Source organism: Paroedura picta, chromosome 16 (assembly GCF_049243985.1).
Source record: "Paroedura picta isolate Pp20150507F chromosome 16, Ppicta_v3.0, whole genome shotgun sequence".
In the NCBI taxonomy this organism is placed as follows: Eukaryota; Metazoa; Chordata; class Lepidosauria; order Squamata; family Gekkonidae; genus Paroedura; species Paroedura picta.
This window is the reverse complement of record NC_135384.1, coordinates 16323450-16341263: the sequence shown is the minus strand read 5'-3', so window position 1 is coordinate 16341263 and position 17814 is coordinate 16323450. Positions and strand designations below refer to the sequence as shown.

At 44.1% G+C, this 17814-nt stretch overlaps 1 protein-coding gene across 1 annotated transcript; it reads right to left on the bottom strand.

Annotated features, from left to right (window-relative positions):
* Positions 1–209: 209 nt before the first annotated feature.
* On the bottom strand, positions 210–7135 carry LOC143825524 (natterin-3-like). The gene is made up of 3 exons (XM_077313557.1): positions 7086–7135; positions 4928–5054; positions 210–2301 (listed from the first exon to the last, which is right to left on the bottom strand). Exons 1-3 carry the CDS (start codon positions 7095–7097, stop codon positions 1280–1282), a joined length of 1161 nt encoding a protein of 386 aa, XP_077169672.1. The 5' UTR covers positions 7098–7135; the 3' UTR covers positions 210–1279.
* Between the last annotated feature and the right edge of the window lie 10679 nt (positions 7136–17814).

Below are 17814 nucleotides of genomic sequence, written 5' to 3'. Positions count from 1 at the left end.
CTGAGTCTTCAGGCAAGCCAAGAGTGTAAGGCTGTGAAGTGCCTCCTTGGGAAACAGGGGTGGACTGGCTATTTAACCCACACAGAAAGGGCCAGTGATTGCTGTCATAGAACTTTTGCCAGTGCTTTTTTTTTTGGGGGGGGGAACACAACAAACCAACCGTCAAAAGCAGCCAAGTTGGGTACCTAAAGGCTGAGTGAGAGTAAAAATTATTTGGAGAAACAAATTAAGCCAAAATTTATTTATTTATTACGAAGTGCACTGCAAGTATACTTGAAAAATGTTGGCACAATTCACCCTAGAAGGTGTGAATATTTTAACTAAGAAGTCCAGAATCTATATTTCTCATTAAAAAAAAAACAATCAATCAGGACCAATGATTCAATATGTTGAGGTCGTTAACTGTGAACTATGTTAAAACAGGATCAAACGCATTTTGGCCTCCAAGGATTTCCTCAGTGGTCACATTTTGTATATACAGGCATACTGTACCAAAAAATTAACCATTGAGGAAGGCCTAAGTGGTCAAACCTAAAGCTAACTATGGCTAACAAGGAACCGCAAGCTGATTTTGCATGGATTCCCTGATGATTTATGAATTACATGAACAACTTAACAGCATCTATGCATAGATCCAGATGCTGTTGTTAAAGTTTAAGAAAGAGTTAACATTTAATGTTTGTTAATGTTTAATAAAGTGTGATCTCGAGATTCAAACAATTAAAGGATTGTTAGCTGCCTGTTTTTCTGCTGAGCCATAGAATTTAGACAGCTGAAACTGGTGAAGAAGACCAAGCTGACAGTAGATAGCAACCAAAAATAAGGAGGTGAAAGGTACTGGAGCTCTCTCAGACTTAGCTATTTGGAAGGACATTCATTTCATGTGAAACATGCATTTATGGGTAGCATGAGACAGCAAACCTCTTTGGTTGCGATGACATAGGAAAATCTCTGTATAGAAACAGGAAGATCCACCTAAGGTAAGGTAAGCCTATGAAACCTCAGGCTACATATGAGTTTATTGGGTTAGATCCAGCCAGCCTTTCCATTGCTAAAAAAAAGAAGGTGATCCCTTCTGACATTCAAAACTGCGAGACAAGGGATCATGGCTCCTAATGGACAAAAGCCACGTGGGGCAGGGGTTTCCATAAGCAGGGGAATTGGTTTGCTTGAAAAAGCAGGCTGGATCTGACCCAGTGGCCTATAAAGTGCCACAACATTGTCTCTTCTTGATTTCTGCTCAGGCTAATGTGGCTCGAGAGAGATGCCCCTGACCTAATCACTTACATGGAGTGGCATTTGGGATCGGTTGGCACCGCTGTACATAGGTATCCACATGTGCCACAATACTATTTTTGTTGACCCCCTGGACAGTGGCGCTTCGCCTCTCCCCATTGCGATATTCACGAGTCGCTGTTGCAGTGAAGGGAATGTCTCCATACATTCTTTGGCCTTTCATCGTCACTTCACACGTATGGTTAGGTGGAACATCAATTTCTACCGTCTCTGAAAATGTGACTGACTCTGTCAATGTAGAGCCCCTACTCCAGCTGAAGGTTGTCTCACTAGTGACACTCCATCCCACTTCCACTATTGAAAAGAGTCCCACGGTCATGCTAGTGCTGACACCTATTGAGAGGGAAGTGCTAAAATCCCAGCGACGTTCGTTAGTTATCGTTTTGGACAGTGAGGTAATTTTCCTCACTTTATTACAGTTCTTGTTGGTGACCTTGGTGGAGACTAAGGTCAAGGCCCGATCGGTGTATGTCCCCCTTTCCTTCGTATAACGAACGTTGTAGATGCGCTGTGACAGATAGTCTTTATAAACCACCAGAACGTCATAATATTTATACCAGTATTCCTTACCATTTATCCCTATAAAGAAAGCTTTATTATGGGGGTCTACCTTCCCAAGGCCATATTTATTTTTCCCTACATACAGTCGGGATCCTGAACAGCTATTTATAGAATCCGATGGAACATCGCCCCAGGAATCCGCTTGCCACTTCAGTGATTCAAAGTTATTTTCATTTACCAAAAGCCAGAACAGAGAATTCTTATATTCCTTGTTTTCATAAGGATAGAAACAGTAGGGGCCGTGTTTTGGACTGTAGAAACCGAGTGTGCAGCCTGGTTCATAACAAGGGTATTCGGTCCTCTTGGCGTAGCTATTCCAGATGGACACAGCACCACTGGGGACAACCCCTTCGAACTTGACCCATTTCAGGGTGGTACCAGTCCTGCTAGAATATTGACTTTTTGTGTTCAGGATCTCGCTTGCCTTTCTGCCATTGCTGTGAACTGAAACAACATGATGAAAGAGAAAAAAAAGAGAGAGTGAAGATTAAAGTGTCAAAAAAAGGTGAGCTCCTTGGCCCTTTCCTGTGTTTTCTTCATGGTATGAGAGCGGATTCCCCTTTTAATTGCAGCTTGCTTTCTCAGTAATACTGGAATTCCCAAATCTTGTAGGGGGACCCCATGATATGGCTTCTTCCATAATGCCAGCTGGGAGATGCTATAAAATACTCAAAAGTGTGAATAGCATGGTCTGGAGTTCTTGAAATCAGACTGACACCGAGGATGAGATTTAAATGGGGAAACCTGAACAATTTCTGTTTATGTCTTTAAAAGTATAGAACTATTTTGTCCATATGAACTCCCCCCCCCACTTCTACTGGGGGGGAAGGGGAAGAGACCAAATTTGAGGTTCATAAATCTCCACCCCCCCCCACACACAGAGAAAGCAAAATTTTGCCAGAAACAAATTTTATAAATCTATTAGTAAACCAGCTGGTCCAGTGTAGATGACAAAATCTACACAATGGGGTGACCCTCAGACAAAATAGGAGTTATTACCTACCCAAGGGACTTCCCATCTAGGCACATTAATATGATTTTGACAGTGAAACCTCTCCCCCCAGTAGCTTCACTCTAAGGTGAAATGGATTTGGTTACCACCAAATATTTCCAGATTATTTTTGAGATAAATATATTAGTAAACCAGCTGGGCCTGTGTGATGACAAAATCTACACAATGTGGCCATCCTCAGACAAAATATGGGTCATTAGAAAGTTCTGGAACAGGAAGAGTTTAGAGTTTAGGGTGGGATTTTCTGATTGTTCCTGTCTCCCATGAATCTTTGTGGGTTCCCAAATTATTATCTTTAGCCCTGTGTTTTTTTCAGGCTGTTAGAAATAAATATTTCAGGAGTTTCCTTCTCTGGTCAGATCAATTTTTAAAGAATTCTAAATGAAGCTGTAAGTGGTAAGAAAGAAGTGGGACTGTTGAAGTAATAACTACCTTCATACAGTTACAAATACACCTGATAAGGGGACAATGGCCCTGGCTCAGAGACTGAACACTGTGTTTCTTAATGTTTCTAACTGGTGGTGGAAAAATATCTTGGTAATATGTTAGTTCTTAATCAACTTTCACATTTTTGATTACTTGTTAATTTGTTCAGTTAATCATTTTTCTAGGAAGAGAGTCTGTTAAAATTAGTTTGGAGATTTGGATTTTTTCAGTGTCATCCTAAGTACACTTTCTTCAGAGTAAGCCACAATGAGTAGACCTGAATTAGATCTGAGAATATGTGCTTAGGAGTTTTCTCTTTGCTATGAGAAGGATCTGGTTACTGTGAATCAGTCTAGTCCAACCTTTCTCAACTTTTTTACTGTTGAGAAACCCCTGAAACATTTTTGAGGCTCCAAGACACCCCAAAAGTGCAGAATATGGTTGGGAATTATAGTTGTGTATATGCCCACTGAGGGCCCCTGCCCTTCCTGTCCCTTCCAGGCCCATCATTGGCTATTTTGGGGAGGGGGAGTCAGGTCGATATCCCCCAATAAATGTTTAACAAAGTTTTAAAAAATATAAAAAATTAACTCCCACACATGTGGGAAACCCTTCCAGAGCTGCAAAGAAACCCCAGGGTTTCACAACACCCCGGTTGAGAAAGCCCAGTCTAGTCTACAGGCTTAGTTTCAAATGTCAGGGGGTGGGGTGGGGAGAGCCTATGACAGAAGCATGGTAATGCTTCTTTGACTACCATTAATTGGTAGGAAACAGCCCTGGCCACGTACCCATCAGGTAACAAGAGTTAAATGGAAGCACCTGAAGTGTGGTCTAGCTGGTGATGGTCAGCACATAGGATTTGCTAGACAGGTGATACATTGCCAGCGGTGGGCCTGGCTGAATGAAAGGTCCTTTGCTCAAGATACCAAAACTCAAAATGACTGGAGAGGCAGAAGATCATCATTACCCAGCATCAGCATTGGTTGCTGGTTGAGTTCCGGATCAGGTTTAAGGTCCTGGATCTGACCTGAGGGACTGCCTCTCTTAATATGTTCTCCAGAGGGCATTATGCTCTGTGCACACCTATCTTCTGGTGATCCCGGGCCCCAAGGACATTCGCCTAATCTTGACCAGAGCCCGGGTCTTTTCAGGCCTTGCTCCAGCCTGGTGGAATGAGTTGCCAGCTGAGATCCAGGTCTTGGCGGAGCTGCCAAAGTTCTGCAGGGCCTATAAAATGGCATTCTTCTGCCAAGCCTATTGTTGAGGATACAGTGGCCTTTCCTTTCCTTTCCTTTCCTTTCCTTTCCTTTCCTTTCCTTTCCTTTCCTTTCCTTTCCTTTCCTTTCCTTTCCTTTGTTCCATCTTGTATTCCTCCTCAATTAGGTAATTTCATCAATGAATGAATGGTCTGACAGTGAATGGAGACAGTTGGGGGAGGGAGGTGGGATAATCAGTAGTACTGGTTATAGTTTTATTGATACTTTTGTTGATGTTTTAATTGTATTGCAAACCTCCCTCAGCCTGTTGGCAGAGAGGGGCAGTATATAAATCTAATTATAAACAATCAATCAAGCAATCAAGCGATCAAACAAATAATTTCCAGGACGGTGTTCACTATTCCGTATCCCCTACCTTGTATTGTCTGAGGACTTTTCTGCTCTGTTTTCTTCAAGACTGTGAAGGTGACATTCATGTTGCTGGCCCATGACTGACTGATAATCATCAAGGACATAAAGAGTGTGCAGAGCCACAGATGTATCTAAAACATAAAGTAGGAAGGCATTAGGGAGCTGGTCACATACTGGAAAGAAGGTGCCCCCATCTCTCCATTATATCCAATGGAGAGTCTGTTCCATTGGATATAATGGAGCGGATGGGAGCATCCTCTTTTTGAGCCCCTAGAACTGGACCAATCTTTTTGAAAATTAGAGGGGAATCAGGAAAGACCCTCACTGAGCTACCCCGGATGTTTGAGATATGTAACTTACACCCACGTCCCCCCAGGCCCCTGGAAATGCAAGGGAGCAGGGATTCCAATGAAAGTCAAATGCACCAATTACTTTCTTTGGCGCCGAAGCAATTTGGCAGCTCTGGCTGCTCTGGTCTTGGCCAAAGTGGCCTCGGCCGAAGCTGAAACGGTACGAAGAAATCTGTTCAGTTGATCAGCCATTTCATTCACCAAACCATTTGAGCTTCTTGTAAACACAATATATTTACTGCAAAAATGTAAAAAAACCCTCAAATGAATTGGCAATGAGGACAATGAGATATAAAAGTAATAATGTCCCAGAGGGGTAGCTGGGTTAGTCTGAAATGGCAAAAACAAAAAGGAGCAGTGTGGCTTAACAATTTTAAAAAAGTAATATGTTAGTTAATCCAGATGAAATTTCAAAGACCAACTTTAATTTTTCGAGTTTAACAGCTGGTTTTCCTAACATTAACTCAGTATAGGGTAAGGTAGTTTTATATCTGGGTAGCAGAAAATAACTCTTAGCTGTCCATTAGCCTATGGTCAGTGTCTTCATGGTTCTATGCTGACACTGTGATTTTTCTAAGGTGTTATAATTGTTTCACGATGATGGGGTGGTAGGTTCCCTCCACTCGCACCCAAGTACCAAGGCCTGCCTATAAAAGTGAACCAATCCCCTTGCAGAAGCAGCCGGTATGAAAAGACAAGGGCTTACCTGTTAGTTGCTTAGATTAAAATACCAGAGAAAGGGCTGAGTGGAAAGCTGGCAAGCCTAGTAGTGAGATGCATCATTTGAGTCTGAGCCTGACATGGTCCTGGGCTGCCCCTGGTTTGCTCTGCTGCACATGACTGTGTCCCAGCATAATTTCCCTGGGGTAACTCCTTGTGAAAAGTAGCAAGTTATGTATTTGCAAGGTAGAAAGTGGTAAGAAAATGGCAAATAAGGAACAGCCCATAATCTGCTATGCAGCAGCTGCCGGTAATGTATCCATTGGTCATCCAGATGTTATGCATACCTGGGTGTAGTCTGCATGGGGCTATCTATCCACTCCAAGATCAACTAAATCCCCGCAGTCTACATTGGATTTGATTTCCATTTTGATTTTAGGCACTTTAAATTTTCCCTCTGCAACATGCATGATTGATTCGTGGTGACCCTTCCTTTCCCCCACGATATCCTGGAGTGGATATAAGCCTCAGTATGTCAGAAAATGCCATGAGTAAATGTGTAGATGTCTCCTTTTTGCATATTAACTTACTGTTCCATGCCTTGAAGCAAAGCAGTCTTCCCTGATTGGCCAGGGCATCAGTTCAAAGACTTCCTGGTTCCTGGTTGCAAGGCTTCCCTTAAAGTGACTGCGCTCCAGAAGCCTTAACTTCTCTTAGCAGAGATTTGCCTCTTGGATTTATTCCCCCTCCTCTGCTGTCTCCAATTCTCTCCCTCCCAACTCTGTTCAAGAAAAGAAAGAGACTCCTGCTGTGCTTGGCTCCCCTCTCCACTCTGAGCTTTCCCAATTGAGTGCACATGCTTTCTATTTCAATTGAGGAGGGGGGGGGGATAGAGGAAGACCTGAGTTCAAATCGATCTGAATTCAGAATCAGACCTGGTTGCAACTAGAATAAAGGGTTGGAGCCTACTAGCTTCTGCACATTCTCACCCAATTCCTCTTTTCACTTCAGTTCCTATTCTGGATGGCTTTTGTCCATGTGGGTCTTTTGATTGGTCTTTTTGGTGTTCAAAAGGGGACCTTCTTTTCTCTGTTGCCTGTGAAAAAAGATGGATAAGATACAATCCAAATTATGCAAATTTTAGCAACTTACCTTTAGATCCATGGTAAGCTTCTTACACACCAACCATGGGCTTTGGGGAAGTCTCATCCTCTCTGCTGTATTTATAGGGAAGAGGAAAGCAGAATTTATCAGAACTATCAGAAAGGGACTTTGTGTAACTTTGTTTGCTTCCAAACATACCATAAAACATTCCTTTCTGGGAACCACTTTCTCTTTCATTAAGGGGCATTTATTGCAGAACCCAGGAGGTATACACTCCTAGCCAATTTTGAAAGTTAATATTTAAACAAGATAGGCTGGTGACTGTTAGGTGGTATTTTATGGTATGTTCAGACACATCCTGACATGACACAAAACTGAAAATTCTTCCTAGAACATTTAGGCTGGAGTGATTTACAGTAAAAGGTAACTCTTAGTGGAAGTACCCATTTTGGAACTGGGGCAGTTGCTTAAGAGATCACATCACCTTTATGCTCCAACTTGCAGAGATGAGGTGGATGGGGACCCACGACCCAGAGCATTAGTGGGAAATTGCTGGGGGTGGGGTCCTATCTTCTTGGAGTTATGGAGTTACCTTATCATTAATTCTGGTACCCATGCCTTATCATTATTTCTGGTACAAATTGGAAGTGATGTCACATTGGTTTACCCACAGTTTTGGGTGAATCTTAGAGCATTGCACTTTCCTGTATGTAGGAATGTAATTTCCTGTTCATAACAGAAGTGAAGTCAGAGTATCAGTGCCCCCTCATTCCTCCCCAGTACCACTGGCTACAGTAAGAGAGTCCTCCCCCCACAAAGGAATGGCAGCCCCAGCTGATTGATATCCCCCAATAAAAGCTGGAAGAAATGGGTTTTTATTTGGACTCAGCTATATCGGTAGCCAATCAGATCAGAGAATCTGCAGTTGGCTTAAATGATACCTAAAAAACACCAGAAAGGCATTTTGGGGTATTTTTTCAGCTTGGTTTAGACAAATGCACACCCCTGGTGTGAGTTACCCATGAGTCTCCTGATTTGCACAGTCTCCATGGTGCAGGATTCTCACCTTCAATAGGCTCCTAGCCTATTTAGGCGGGAGCCCAAGTGAGAGACCTTCCCTTTGTCTCCCAGCTCCCGGCCCCTCCAACTGCTTCCCACCCTCCCTCCCTTGGGTTTAGCGAGATTTCTGCTGATTTGTGTTCCTTATGTTATTCATGGTGTTTCTTGTCACAGCTGGCGGTGTGGTAAGGGGTGGATCCTAGCTTTGCAGACACCGCACCTGCATGCCGGGCTGCAGTGGTATCGGGAGCCTCCATAAGAGGCTGGGTGCATGTGAAACAGCAGCTCTTCTATGGGGGAGGAGCTACCTTGCTGTGTGAGTGATGGTGGGAGCCCTAACAGAGGCTCATATCCATAGGGCCTTCACCAATACCACCCTCCTGTAGTGCCCAGCAGGCCTAGTGGGTGGTGTGAGCATGACCACAGGTGTTGTTAGGTCCTCAAATGAATGGCCTGCTGGAGTTCGCGTGGGGCTTCAAATGGGTCACGTGTCACTTGTGCCTGGATCCATCCCCTTGGTACGCCGACGTTCATGTTTACAATAAAGCCACTTTATTTGGCAGAAAGAAATATGGTTTCCATGTCCTCCGTGCGGCTGGGAACATTCCAGCCCGCTAGTTAAACAAAACAGCAGCATCTGTTGTGTGTGTGTGTGTGTGGGGGGCACCGGGGGGGGGGCTGACAGATTCAATAAGCTAAGTGAAAAATGCTATAAACTGTACCACATCACACTTTAAGACCTCCAGATGGCGGTCAATACATATAACATTGAGAGCCTGGCACCAAGTTCAGCCCGTCTGATTCTTTAAATAAAAAATGAAATTACAAGAGAGGAGCCTCTTGCTGACATGGATTTATCTTTACAAGGATCATTCTCTATATTATTATTCCATTCTGGTGCTCATGTGTTTCCATTAGCATGTGTAATGTCTCCTGGATTTTCTAATATTGTCAAATCTTCATCTTTCTCATGGATGTATAACCAACTATTGCTTAAATTACCTGCATGAGCAATTGTTTAGAGCAGTGGCCCGCAACCTTCTTCAGGCTGCGGACTGGCGGCGGCGGGGAGGGCGATCGCCCGGCCGTGCATGAATGCATGCGCGGCCATTTCATGCATGCGTGTTTGCGCCATGTGCTGCCACAAACGAGCATGTGCAACAGTCCCCCGCGCATGTACGCATGCTCAGGAGTGCCTCGCATGCGCGTTTGCAGCCTGCATGTGCGGGAGTGCTGCACATGTGCGTTTGCGGCCGCGCATGGCGCAAACATGCATGCACGGCCTGGTGCAGCCCTGCGGAGGCAGGGAGCCGCGGCCCAGTACCAGGGCCTTTGCGGCCTGGCAGCGGGCCGCAGCCCGGTGGTTGGGGACCACTGGTTTAGAGTATTTCCTGTTAGGGGTTGATTCAAATGAGTAGCACAGCATCCCAATACAGTGTAACAGCCTCCCAATACAGCCATATGATAATTCTTTGCTAAACCAGCCACTCAGACCCCTCAATTCAGTTGTAGTTCACCAAAACATAGGAGAAATAAAACTGTCAATGCCAGTGGTAATCCACAAGTACCCCAAGGTCTCGTTCACACACAGTGTTACCTAGAAGAGTATCCCCCATCCAGTAGGCATGCTTTTCATTTTTCTGACCCAGATACAGAACTTTACAGTTATCTTTATTAAATTGCATCTTGTTCTCATTTGCCCATTTTCCCATTGTGTTCAGATCTCGTCAAACTCTGTCTCTATCTTCCGGAGTATTTGCCAGTCCTCCCAATTTGCTGTCATCTGCAAACTTGATGAGTATTCCCTCCACCCCCTCATCTAGATTATTAATAAATATGTTAAAAAGTACCGGACTGAGCCCCGAGCCCTGAGGTACCCCGCTACTCACCTCCCTCCAGTTTGATGAAACACCATTGACAACAACTCTTTGAGTGCGGTTCTCTAACCAATTCCCTATCCACCTATCTAAAAATCCAGATTGCAGTCCTTCAACTTATCCATCAGAACATCATGGGGAACCTTGTCAAAAGCTTTACTAAAATCCAAGTAAATGACATCAACTGAATTTCCACGATCCAGCAAACCTGTTACTTGGTCAAAAAATAGATTTGCAGTTCAAAAGAAAAAGAAATCTTTAACTCTACTAACTAATTCTTCTCTGTCCTCTGGTCTAGCTGGCATCTGGATGCTGCTGATGGCCAAGGTCTTATGTCTCCTTAGCTGTTGGCATGTGTATATTTTTGATCTTCAGGTATGCTGGCTAGAATGGTGTGAATGCGTGGTACAACAGGAAACATTAACACCACTATATTATTGATTACAAGAGCCTCTTGTGGCACAGAGTGGTAAGACAGCAGACATGCAGTCTGCAAACTCTGCCCATGAGGCTGGGAGTTCGATCCTAGCAGCCGGCTCAAGGTTGACTCAGCCTTCCATCCTTCCAAGGTGGGTAAAATGAGTACCAAGCTTGCTGGGGGGTAAACGGTAACGACTGGGGAAGGCACTGGCAAACCACCCTGTATTGAGTCTGCCATGAAAACGCTAGAGGGCGTCACCCCAAGGGTCAGACATGACTCGGTGCTTGCACAGGGGATACCTTTACCTGTACCATTAATATTGATTACTATTGAGTCATGTGCCTATTTCTTCCTATAGTCCATTTCTCTTTAACTTTTCAGAAAGTAGCTTCAACCTTCTCAGACTTCAACTCTCTCAATCTCTTTTAATTTCCCATAATCATTTATGACATTAAAAACATTTTCTGTAACTCCCTTCTATTTGCTAAAGGCATGCACAACTGTAACAAGAGAAGTCCTTTGTTTTCCCCACCCACTGCACAGAGGAAATTTTCTTCTTCCCTCCTTCTTCTACGTTCAGACACACTTCACAATAATTCCAGGCTTCTCTCACAACACCTCTGTCTCTGCAACTTACAATAAATATCTACATTCACACAATGGGTATATTTATATATTCTAAACCTGATTGTTTTATTCCCTGCAAAGCATTTTTCAACAAAGAATTCAACAAAGCATTCTTAGACTGATTCCACATGGAGGGTGGGGAAGGTTGGACGGGCACTCATATGGTGGCAGGGCTAATCTCTGTTTCTACGGTTGCCACCAGCCAGGCCTCCCGATAGCCTCAAAATGCAGTCAGTGGGCGGAGGGGCTCCTGATTGGCCCCTTGGCCCTGGACTGACATTCAGAGGGGACAATCGGGAGCTGCTTCATGGCTCCCAATTGGCCCCGCTCGAGTTTTTATCACAGACTCGCCCCGGCCCTTTCTCCCCCCACATACCTCTTAGGAGTTTATTTATACCGCTCCCGCAGAGCGGTTACAGATTCTCAATTTATGCGACGAACCCTTTTCACTGGCCAGGAATTATTATCCTTATCCATGGTTCCTCTATATATTTGTGAAATGCCCCTGTGGGAGGAGTGTGTCCAGGGTGTCTGGCCTGGCATATGGGCCAGTCGGGGCGTGGCCAGCCCCTATGCTTGCCACTCTCCCTAGAAGTCTCCCTCACAGGATGCCTATTATGGGCCTGCTGGGTGACTGTGAACCATTCCCAGTTCTCTCAGACCTCTCACAGCCCCACATCCCTCACAGGTTGTCTATTGTGGTGAGATGAAGGGAAAAGGTGTTTATAAACCGCTTTGAGACTCCTTTTGGTAGTAAACAGCAGGATACAAAAATTCAGCTCTTCTTTTTCTAAGGGGCAAAAGTGCTTTAGGATGCTTAGGGCTGATCCTGCATTGAGCAGGGGGTTGGACTAGATGGCCTGTATGGCCCCTTCCAACTCTATGATTCTATGAAAGAAACATGTGGACACATAACATTTATATCAACAGTAAAGAAAATGGAGACAGAAGGAGCAGGGTGGACACCTGTGTACTGTGACTACAACAGGCTTTAATTCTAGTAAGAAAATAAAAGAAAACCAAACAGGATGCAACATAATTAGAAAAGCAACCAGTCTGAGACTAATTTTTAAACAAACACCAAAAAACAAATCGAAGCCAAACATTTATGTTTCCATAGTGAAACACCAAGCTGCTCAGCTACTTATAAGGAAGATGCACACACACTGGGGCACAAGCCACTTCATGTGATGTCTGAATTATCCCGGGACTTATCTCAAACATGGGGAGGTCTCCCTCTTTGGACAGACACACACACATTACATCTGCAGTAGAAAATATCTGTTAGCTACCTGTCAGCTTGTGGACTCCTGTTCCATGCCTTCATGGTCCTGTACTGACACTGTGATTTTGGGGATGCTAACTGCTTCATCCAGATGGGATGGTTAGCACCAAAGGCAGCTTGCCCACCCCGCTGGTACCCAAGTACCAAGGCCAAGCCCTCCAGAAGAGAAGAAATAGTCATCTTGTAGAAAGCAGGCAGTGTGAAGAGACATGTTTGTTTGTCCCCCCACCCTAGACATCAACAAGACACCAACAAAACCAGACTTCTTTATTGGGTAGCACTGGAACAACAACGTACCCACTCAGTTCAGGTCCTTATCATAAGACATTGTAAAGAAGATAGTAGGAACAGCCCAGGTGCCGGGTGGCTGGAGGAGACAGGAATCACAAAGGGTGTGACAGGCAAGCGGCCCAGGAAAGGTGGGGGGAGTAACTGAGCAGGCAATGTGAACTACGTGTGAGAATCCCAGGACCAAATGCCTGCCAGGTTCCCCTAAACAATATAGTTTGAACAACAAGACGTAACATTGCAACATGATAACCAGCACAAGGCCAAGAATCAAACATGGCAAATCCCACATGGTTTTGACAGTTAGTAGCTTAGATGGCAAGATGAGATGCATCATTTGAGTCTGAGCCTGGGAAGGTCATGGGCAGTCCCTAGTTTGCTCTGCTGCAAAAGGGACCCTTCTTCTCTCTGCTGCCTTTGGAAAAATTGACAGGATACCGTCCAAATTGTGCACATTTTAGGCACTCACCTTCAGATCTATGGAAGCTTCTTGCACACCTTAGGCTCATTATTGTATTTGTAGGGATGGGGATTGGGAAAGCATTGCTTATAAGAAGGGGGGTCTGTGTAATCTAGAAGCAGGTGCCTTGTTTGCTTTACGGGAAAGTTCTAATTATCCTTTTGTGGGAATCGTTTTCTCTTATCATGAATGGCCATTTATATGGAACCCAGCAGGTAAACAACCCAAGCTAATTTCCAGAATTAATATTTGAACAAGATGGGTGGGTGCCTGATGGGCAGAATCTGACCTACCCAAGGCTTTTTCACTGTTCCTGTTCCTGTTAGGTTTACATGTTATGTTATGATTCTTATATTTGTTATATTTGTTACAATGTTCTATGTAATTACCCTGGAATGTTCTATGTCAACAGCCCAGAACCATATGCAAGGGCTAAATAAATAAATACATACATATATACATAAAACTGTATGTTCATATACACTCTGGCATGACACAAAATGGAAAGTGAACGTACAAGCTACATCATGTTCTTCAAGAAGGACATCGATAAAATTGAAAGGGTACAGAGGAGAGCGACGAAGATGATCTGGGGCCAAGGGACCAAGCCCTATGAAGATAGGTTGAGGGACTTGGGAATGTTCGGCCTGGAGAAAAGGAGGTTGAGAGGGGACATGATAGCCTTCTTTAAGTATTTGAAAGGTTGTCACTTGGAGGAGGGCAGGATGCTGTTTCTGCTGGCTGCAGAGCAGAGGACACGCAGTAATGGGTTTAAACTTCAAGTACAACGATATAGGCTAGATATCAGGAAAAAGTTTTTCACAGTCAGAGTAGTTCAGCAGTGGAATAGGCTGCCTAAGGAGGTGGTGAACTCCCCCTCACTGGCAGTCTTCAAGCAAAGGTTGGATACACACTGTTCTTGGATGCTTTAGGATGCTTTGGGCTGATCCTGCGTTGAGCAGGGGGTTGGACTAGATGGCCTGGATGGCCCCTTCCAACTCTATGATTCTATGATTCTATGATTCTTCCTGGCATATTAGACGAGACTCACATAACTGATTTTACGTACCTCCAAACAAATGCTATTGTGATGGCCAAATGGCAGAACTTGATTCATTATCCCATGTTATCATTTGCTGTCCAAACTACGAAACAGAAAGAGTTACATTTCTGAGAAAACAAATTTTGAAAAATGCCACCTTTAATAGAATCAAGTAGGTAGCCATGCTGGTCTGAAGCAGCAGAACAAAGAATCCAGTGGCACCATTAATATCAGTAAAAAAATTATTACAGTTTTGGTAAATATTCATAACTTGAGAGAGATCAGTCACTCTCTTCTTCATCTTCATCTCCTTCACCTTTAAATTCACCTTCACCATCATCCCCCACTCCACTTACTGGTCCTCCACTCATAAGTTCTGTTGAAGGCGGGTTCACCAGTTTCTCAGCAGAGCTCTCTGTCTTCATCTGCTGCTGATGCTGCTTTTGGACTGATGGCCTCTGTTTTTTTCTGAATTCTTTTTCTCATTGGACTTAGAATCATAGAATCATAGAATCATAGAGTTGGAAGGGGCCATACAGGCCATCTAGTCCAACCCCCTGCTCAACGCAGGATTAGCCCTAAGCATCCTAAAGCATCCAAGAAAAGTGTGTATCCAACCTTTGCTTGAAGACTTCCAGTGAGGGGGCACTCACCACCTCCTTAGGCAGTCTATTCCACTGCTGAACTACTCTGACTGTGAAAAACTTTTTCCTGATATCTAGCCTATATCGTTGTACTTGAAGTTTAAACCTATTACTGCGTGTCCTTTCCTCTGCAGCCAGCAGAAACAGCATCCTGCCCTCCTCCAAGTGACAACCTTTCAAATACTTAAAGAGGGCTATCATGTCCCCTCTCAACCTCCTTTTCTCCAGGCTGAACATTCCCAAGTCCCTCAACCTATCTTCATAGGGCTTGGTCCCTTGGCCCCAGATCATCTTCGTCGCTCTCCTCTGTACCCTTTCAATTTTATCGATGTCCTTCTTGAAGTGAGGCCTCCAGAACTGCACACAGTACTCCAGGTGTGGTCTGACCAGTGCCGTATACAATGGGACTATGACATCTTGTGATTTTGATGGGATGCCTCTGTTGATACAGCCCAAAATGGCATTTGCCATTTGACTTATCAGAAGGAGTAGAAGGTGTTGGTGTTGGTGGTTCAGGACCAGGTGGTGGTGGTGGTGGTGGCTCAGGGACAGGTGGCCGTGGTTCAGAAGCAGGTGGTGGTTGTGGTTAAGAAACAGGTGGTGGTGGTTTTGAGGAGGAGGAGCAGGAGGAGGATCAAGTTCTGCTGGTATTGGAGGTGGAGTGACAGGGGGAATCCGTTGTTCCAGCATTGGTTCAGATAATATTTTTTCAACGCTGGGCTCTCGTAAGGGTGGGATTCCCATGCACCAACTGGTCAGATCCACTTCCTCCGAGAATTCTTTGTCGTCCAGTGTGTTATTGTCATCCTGATTATAATATATATATCTGATCCAAAAAGGCTTTTCACTCAATGGAGAGGGTGTTCTGAGAAGCTCTTCATCTGGCAGGAGTTAGAATCTGATGTATTTCTGTTAGCATCTGATGTATTTCTTACCAAACATTTTGACCTAACTGATCGAATATAGATAAAAATATCAACAAGCTTCTCCACCAACTGAATGAGGATGTCAATACCATTTATGGCACTCTTGGTGGGTTATAAACCATCCGTACATCATCTTATTGGTATTTAATGAAGTATTTCTCTGTATCTATAAGATACAACATAGATTTGGGGTGAGTAGTTCCATTTAAGCGATAGAGCCAATATAGTCACTTGATGTTGTAGAGACTAAAGGATACTATGAGCACCATATATACTCGCATATAACCCGACCCGCATATAAGCCGAGGCACAAAATCTGGGCAAACTTATTGATTCGCATATAAGCCGAGGGTGGGAATCCCCTGGTTTTACGCCTCATCTCCAGGTGGCAGAGATCGGTGCTCCTGGATGACATGGCTGCTTTAGAAAGTGGATTCCGTTGCATTATCCTCCACTTAGGTCCCTCCCCACCCTAAATCCCACCCACATCCATCTCCACCACCAAAGTCTCCAGGTGCCTCCCAACCCACAGTTGACAACCCCACTGAAAGCTCAGGTATAACATCGTTTAATTATCCAGCCAAGCCTTAAATGAATTAAAAATGACCATATCCAACATAAGACTAATATACATACTGACTAGTTCATTTTGAATTGAGACTTGCATTTCTCCTGTTCCTCTGTCAAGGCTTCTGGATTACGATTCTCTTTTGGCTTAGAGAGGTGCTTTTTGTTTATCTTTATCCCAAACAAGAGTAGAATGCCTCCATGAACTTGTTGGGGTGTGAACGCCCAGCCCCACCTCCAACAGCTTGGTGTAATGGTTAGGAGAGAGGACTTCTAATCTGGTGAGCCAGGTTTGAATCTGTGCTCCACAAGCAGTAATTTCAAGGCTCTCTCAGCCTCACCAAACCCACAGGGTGCCTGTGGTGGTGAGAGGAGAGGGATGGTGATTGGAAGCTGCTTTGAGACTCCTTCAGGGAGAGAAAAGTGTCATGTAAGAACCAACTCTTCTCCTTCAGTAATATCAGGGCTCTCTCAGCCTCACCTACCCCACAGGGTGTCTGGTGTGGGGACAATTTATATCAGAGGTGTGTTTTTAATCACATGTTTAATAAATGCAACACTTACACTTTATTACAGATTATGTAAATATTCATAACTTGAGGGAGATCGGTCACTCTCTTCTTCATCTTCTTCACTGTCCCCTTCTCCTTCTCCTTCACCTTCAACTTTGCTCCATGATAGGTAATGAAGTACATAAGTAAATCCGTGCAGGAGGATGAAGCAAAAGAATGCCGAGATGGTATACTGGACTGTTCTATTTCAAACTGCAGGGGAAGATTCAGGAGCACCATGTATTGCAGCCCTTTCCCTTATCTTAAAAATTCCCTGCATTCAGAAAAGCAGCCCAACCATAGAACCGTTCTTCTTGGAGGCCAAATTTTCTATTTGAATGGAAACAGCAAGGAAACATTCAAACCTGGATCCCACCATTTGCAGTTTGAAGTGGCACAGTCCATTCCACCACCTCAGGGTTCTAACTCATTGTCACCTCATTCTTTCATGTCTCTTCCCTCAGATGTCACAAACAGACAAACAAGAAACATTCTTAACGTCTGCCCACAGTCTTCATCCTCAGCTTCAAGGAAGTCTGTTCATTGCCCATGGTGATCTCTACATCTGCTCAGAATCACCAAACCACTCTGTGAATTTTAAGAAGTCTTGATAACTGATGGTATTACTTGGGTGTTTTTCATATCCTTTGTTCCTGTTCCTCCTACCCATTGACCATGATCTTTTCATATTCTCATCCTTAAATTGTATGCTTCGCAAAATCTGACAAAATCAAGTAACCTGGGCTATGGGGGTTAGGGCAATTTAAAATATTACCATGGAATTATTAATGGTAGATTCTTAAGCAGAGTTACCCGGTAGATCCAACCAGCTTTTCTGCTGGATAACAGCGGTAATCCCTTTGCCACCCCAAAACACCAGGGTGTAGTCTGCACGGGGCTTTCCACCCAGTCCCAGTTTCAATTAATCCTTCCCATCTACACTGAATTCGATTTGCATTTTGATTTTGGGCGCTTTAAATATCCCCTCTGCAGTAAGCATGATTAATTTGTGGTGACCCTAACTTTCCCC

What these genes read in the sequence shown, in the direction of transcription:
- LOC143825524 (XM_077313557.1), bottom strand. An exon ending in AAGTCCTCAGACAATACAAG is followed by an intron (nt 2,302 to 4,927) that starts GTAGGGGATACG and finishes ATGTTGTTTCAG; the next exon opens with TTCACAGCAATGGCAGAAAG.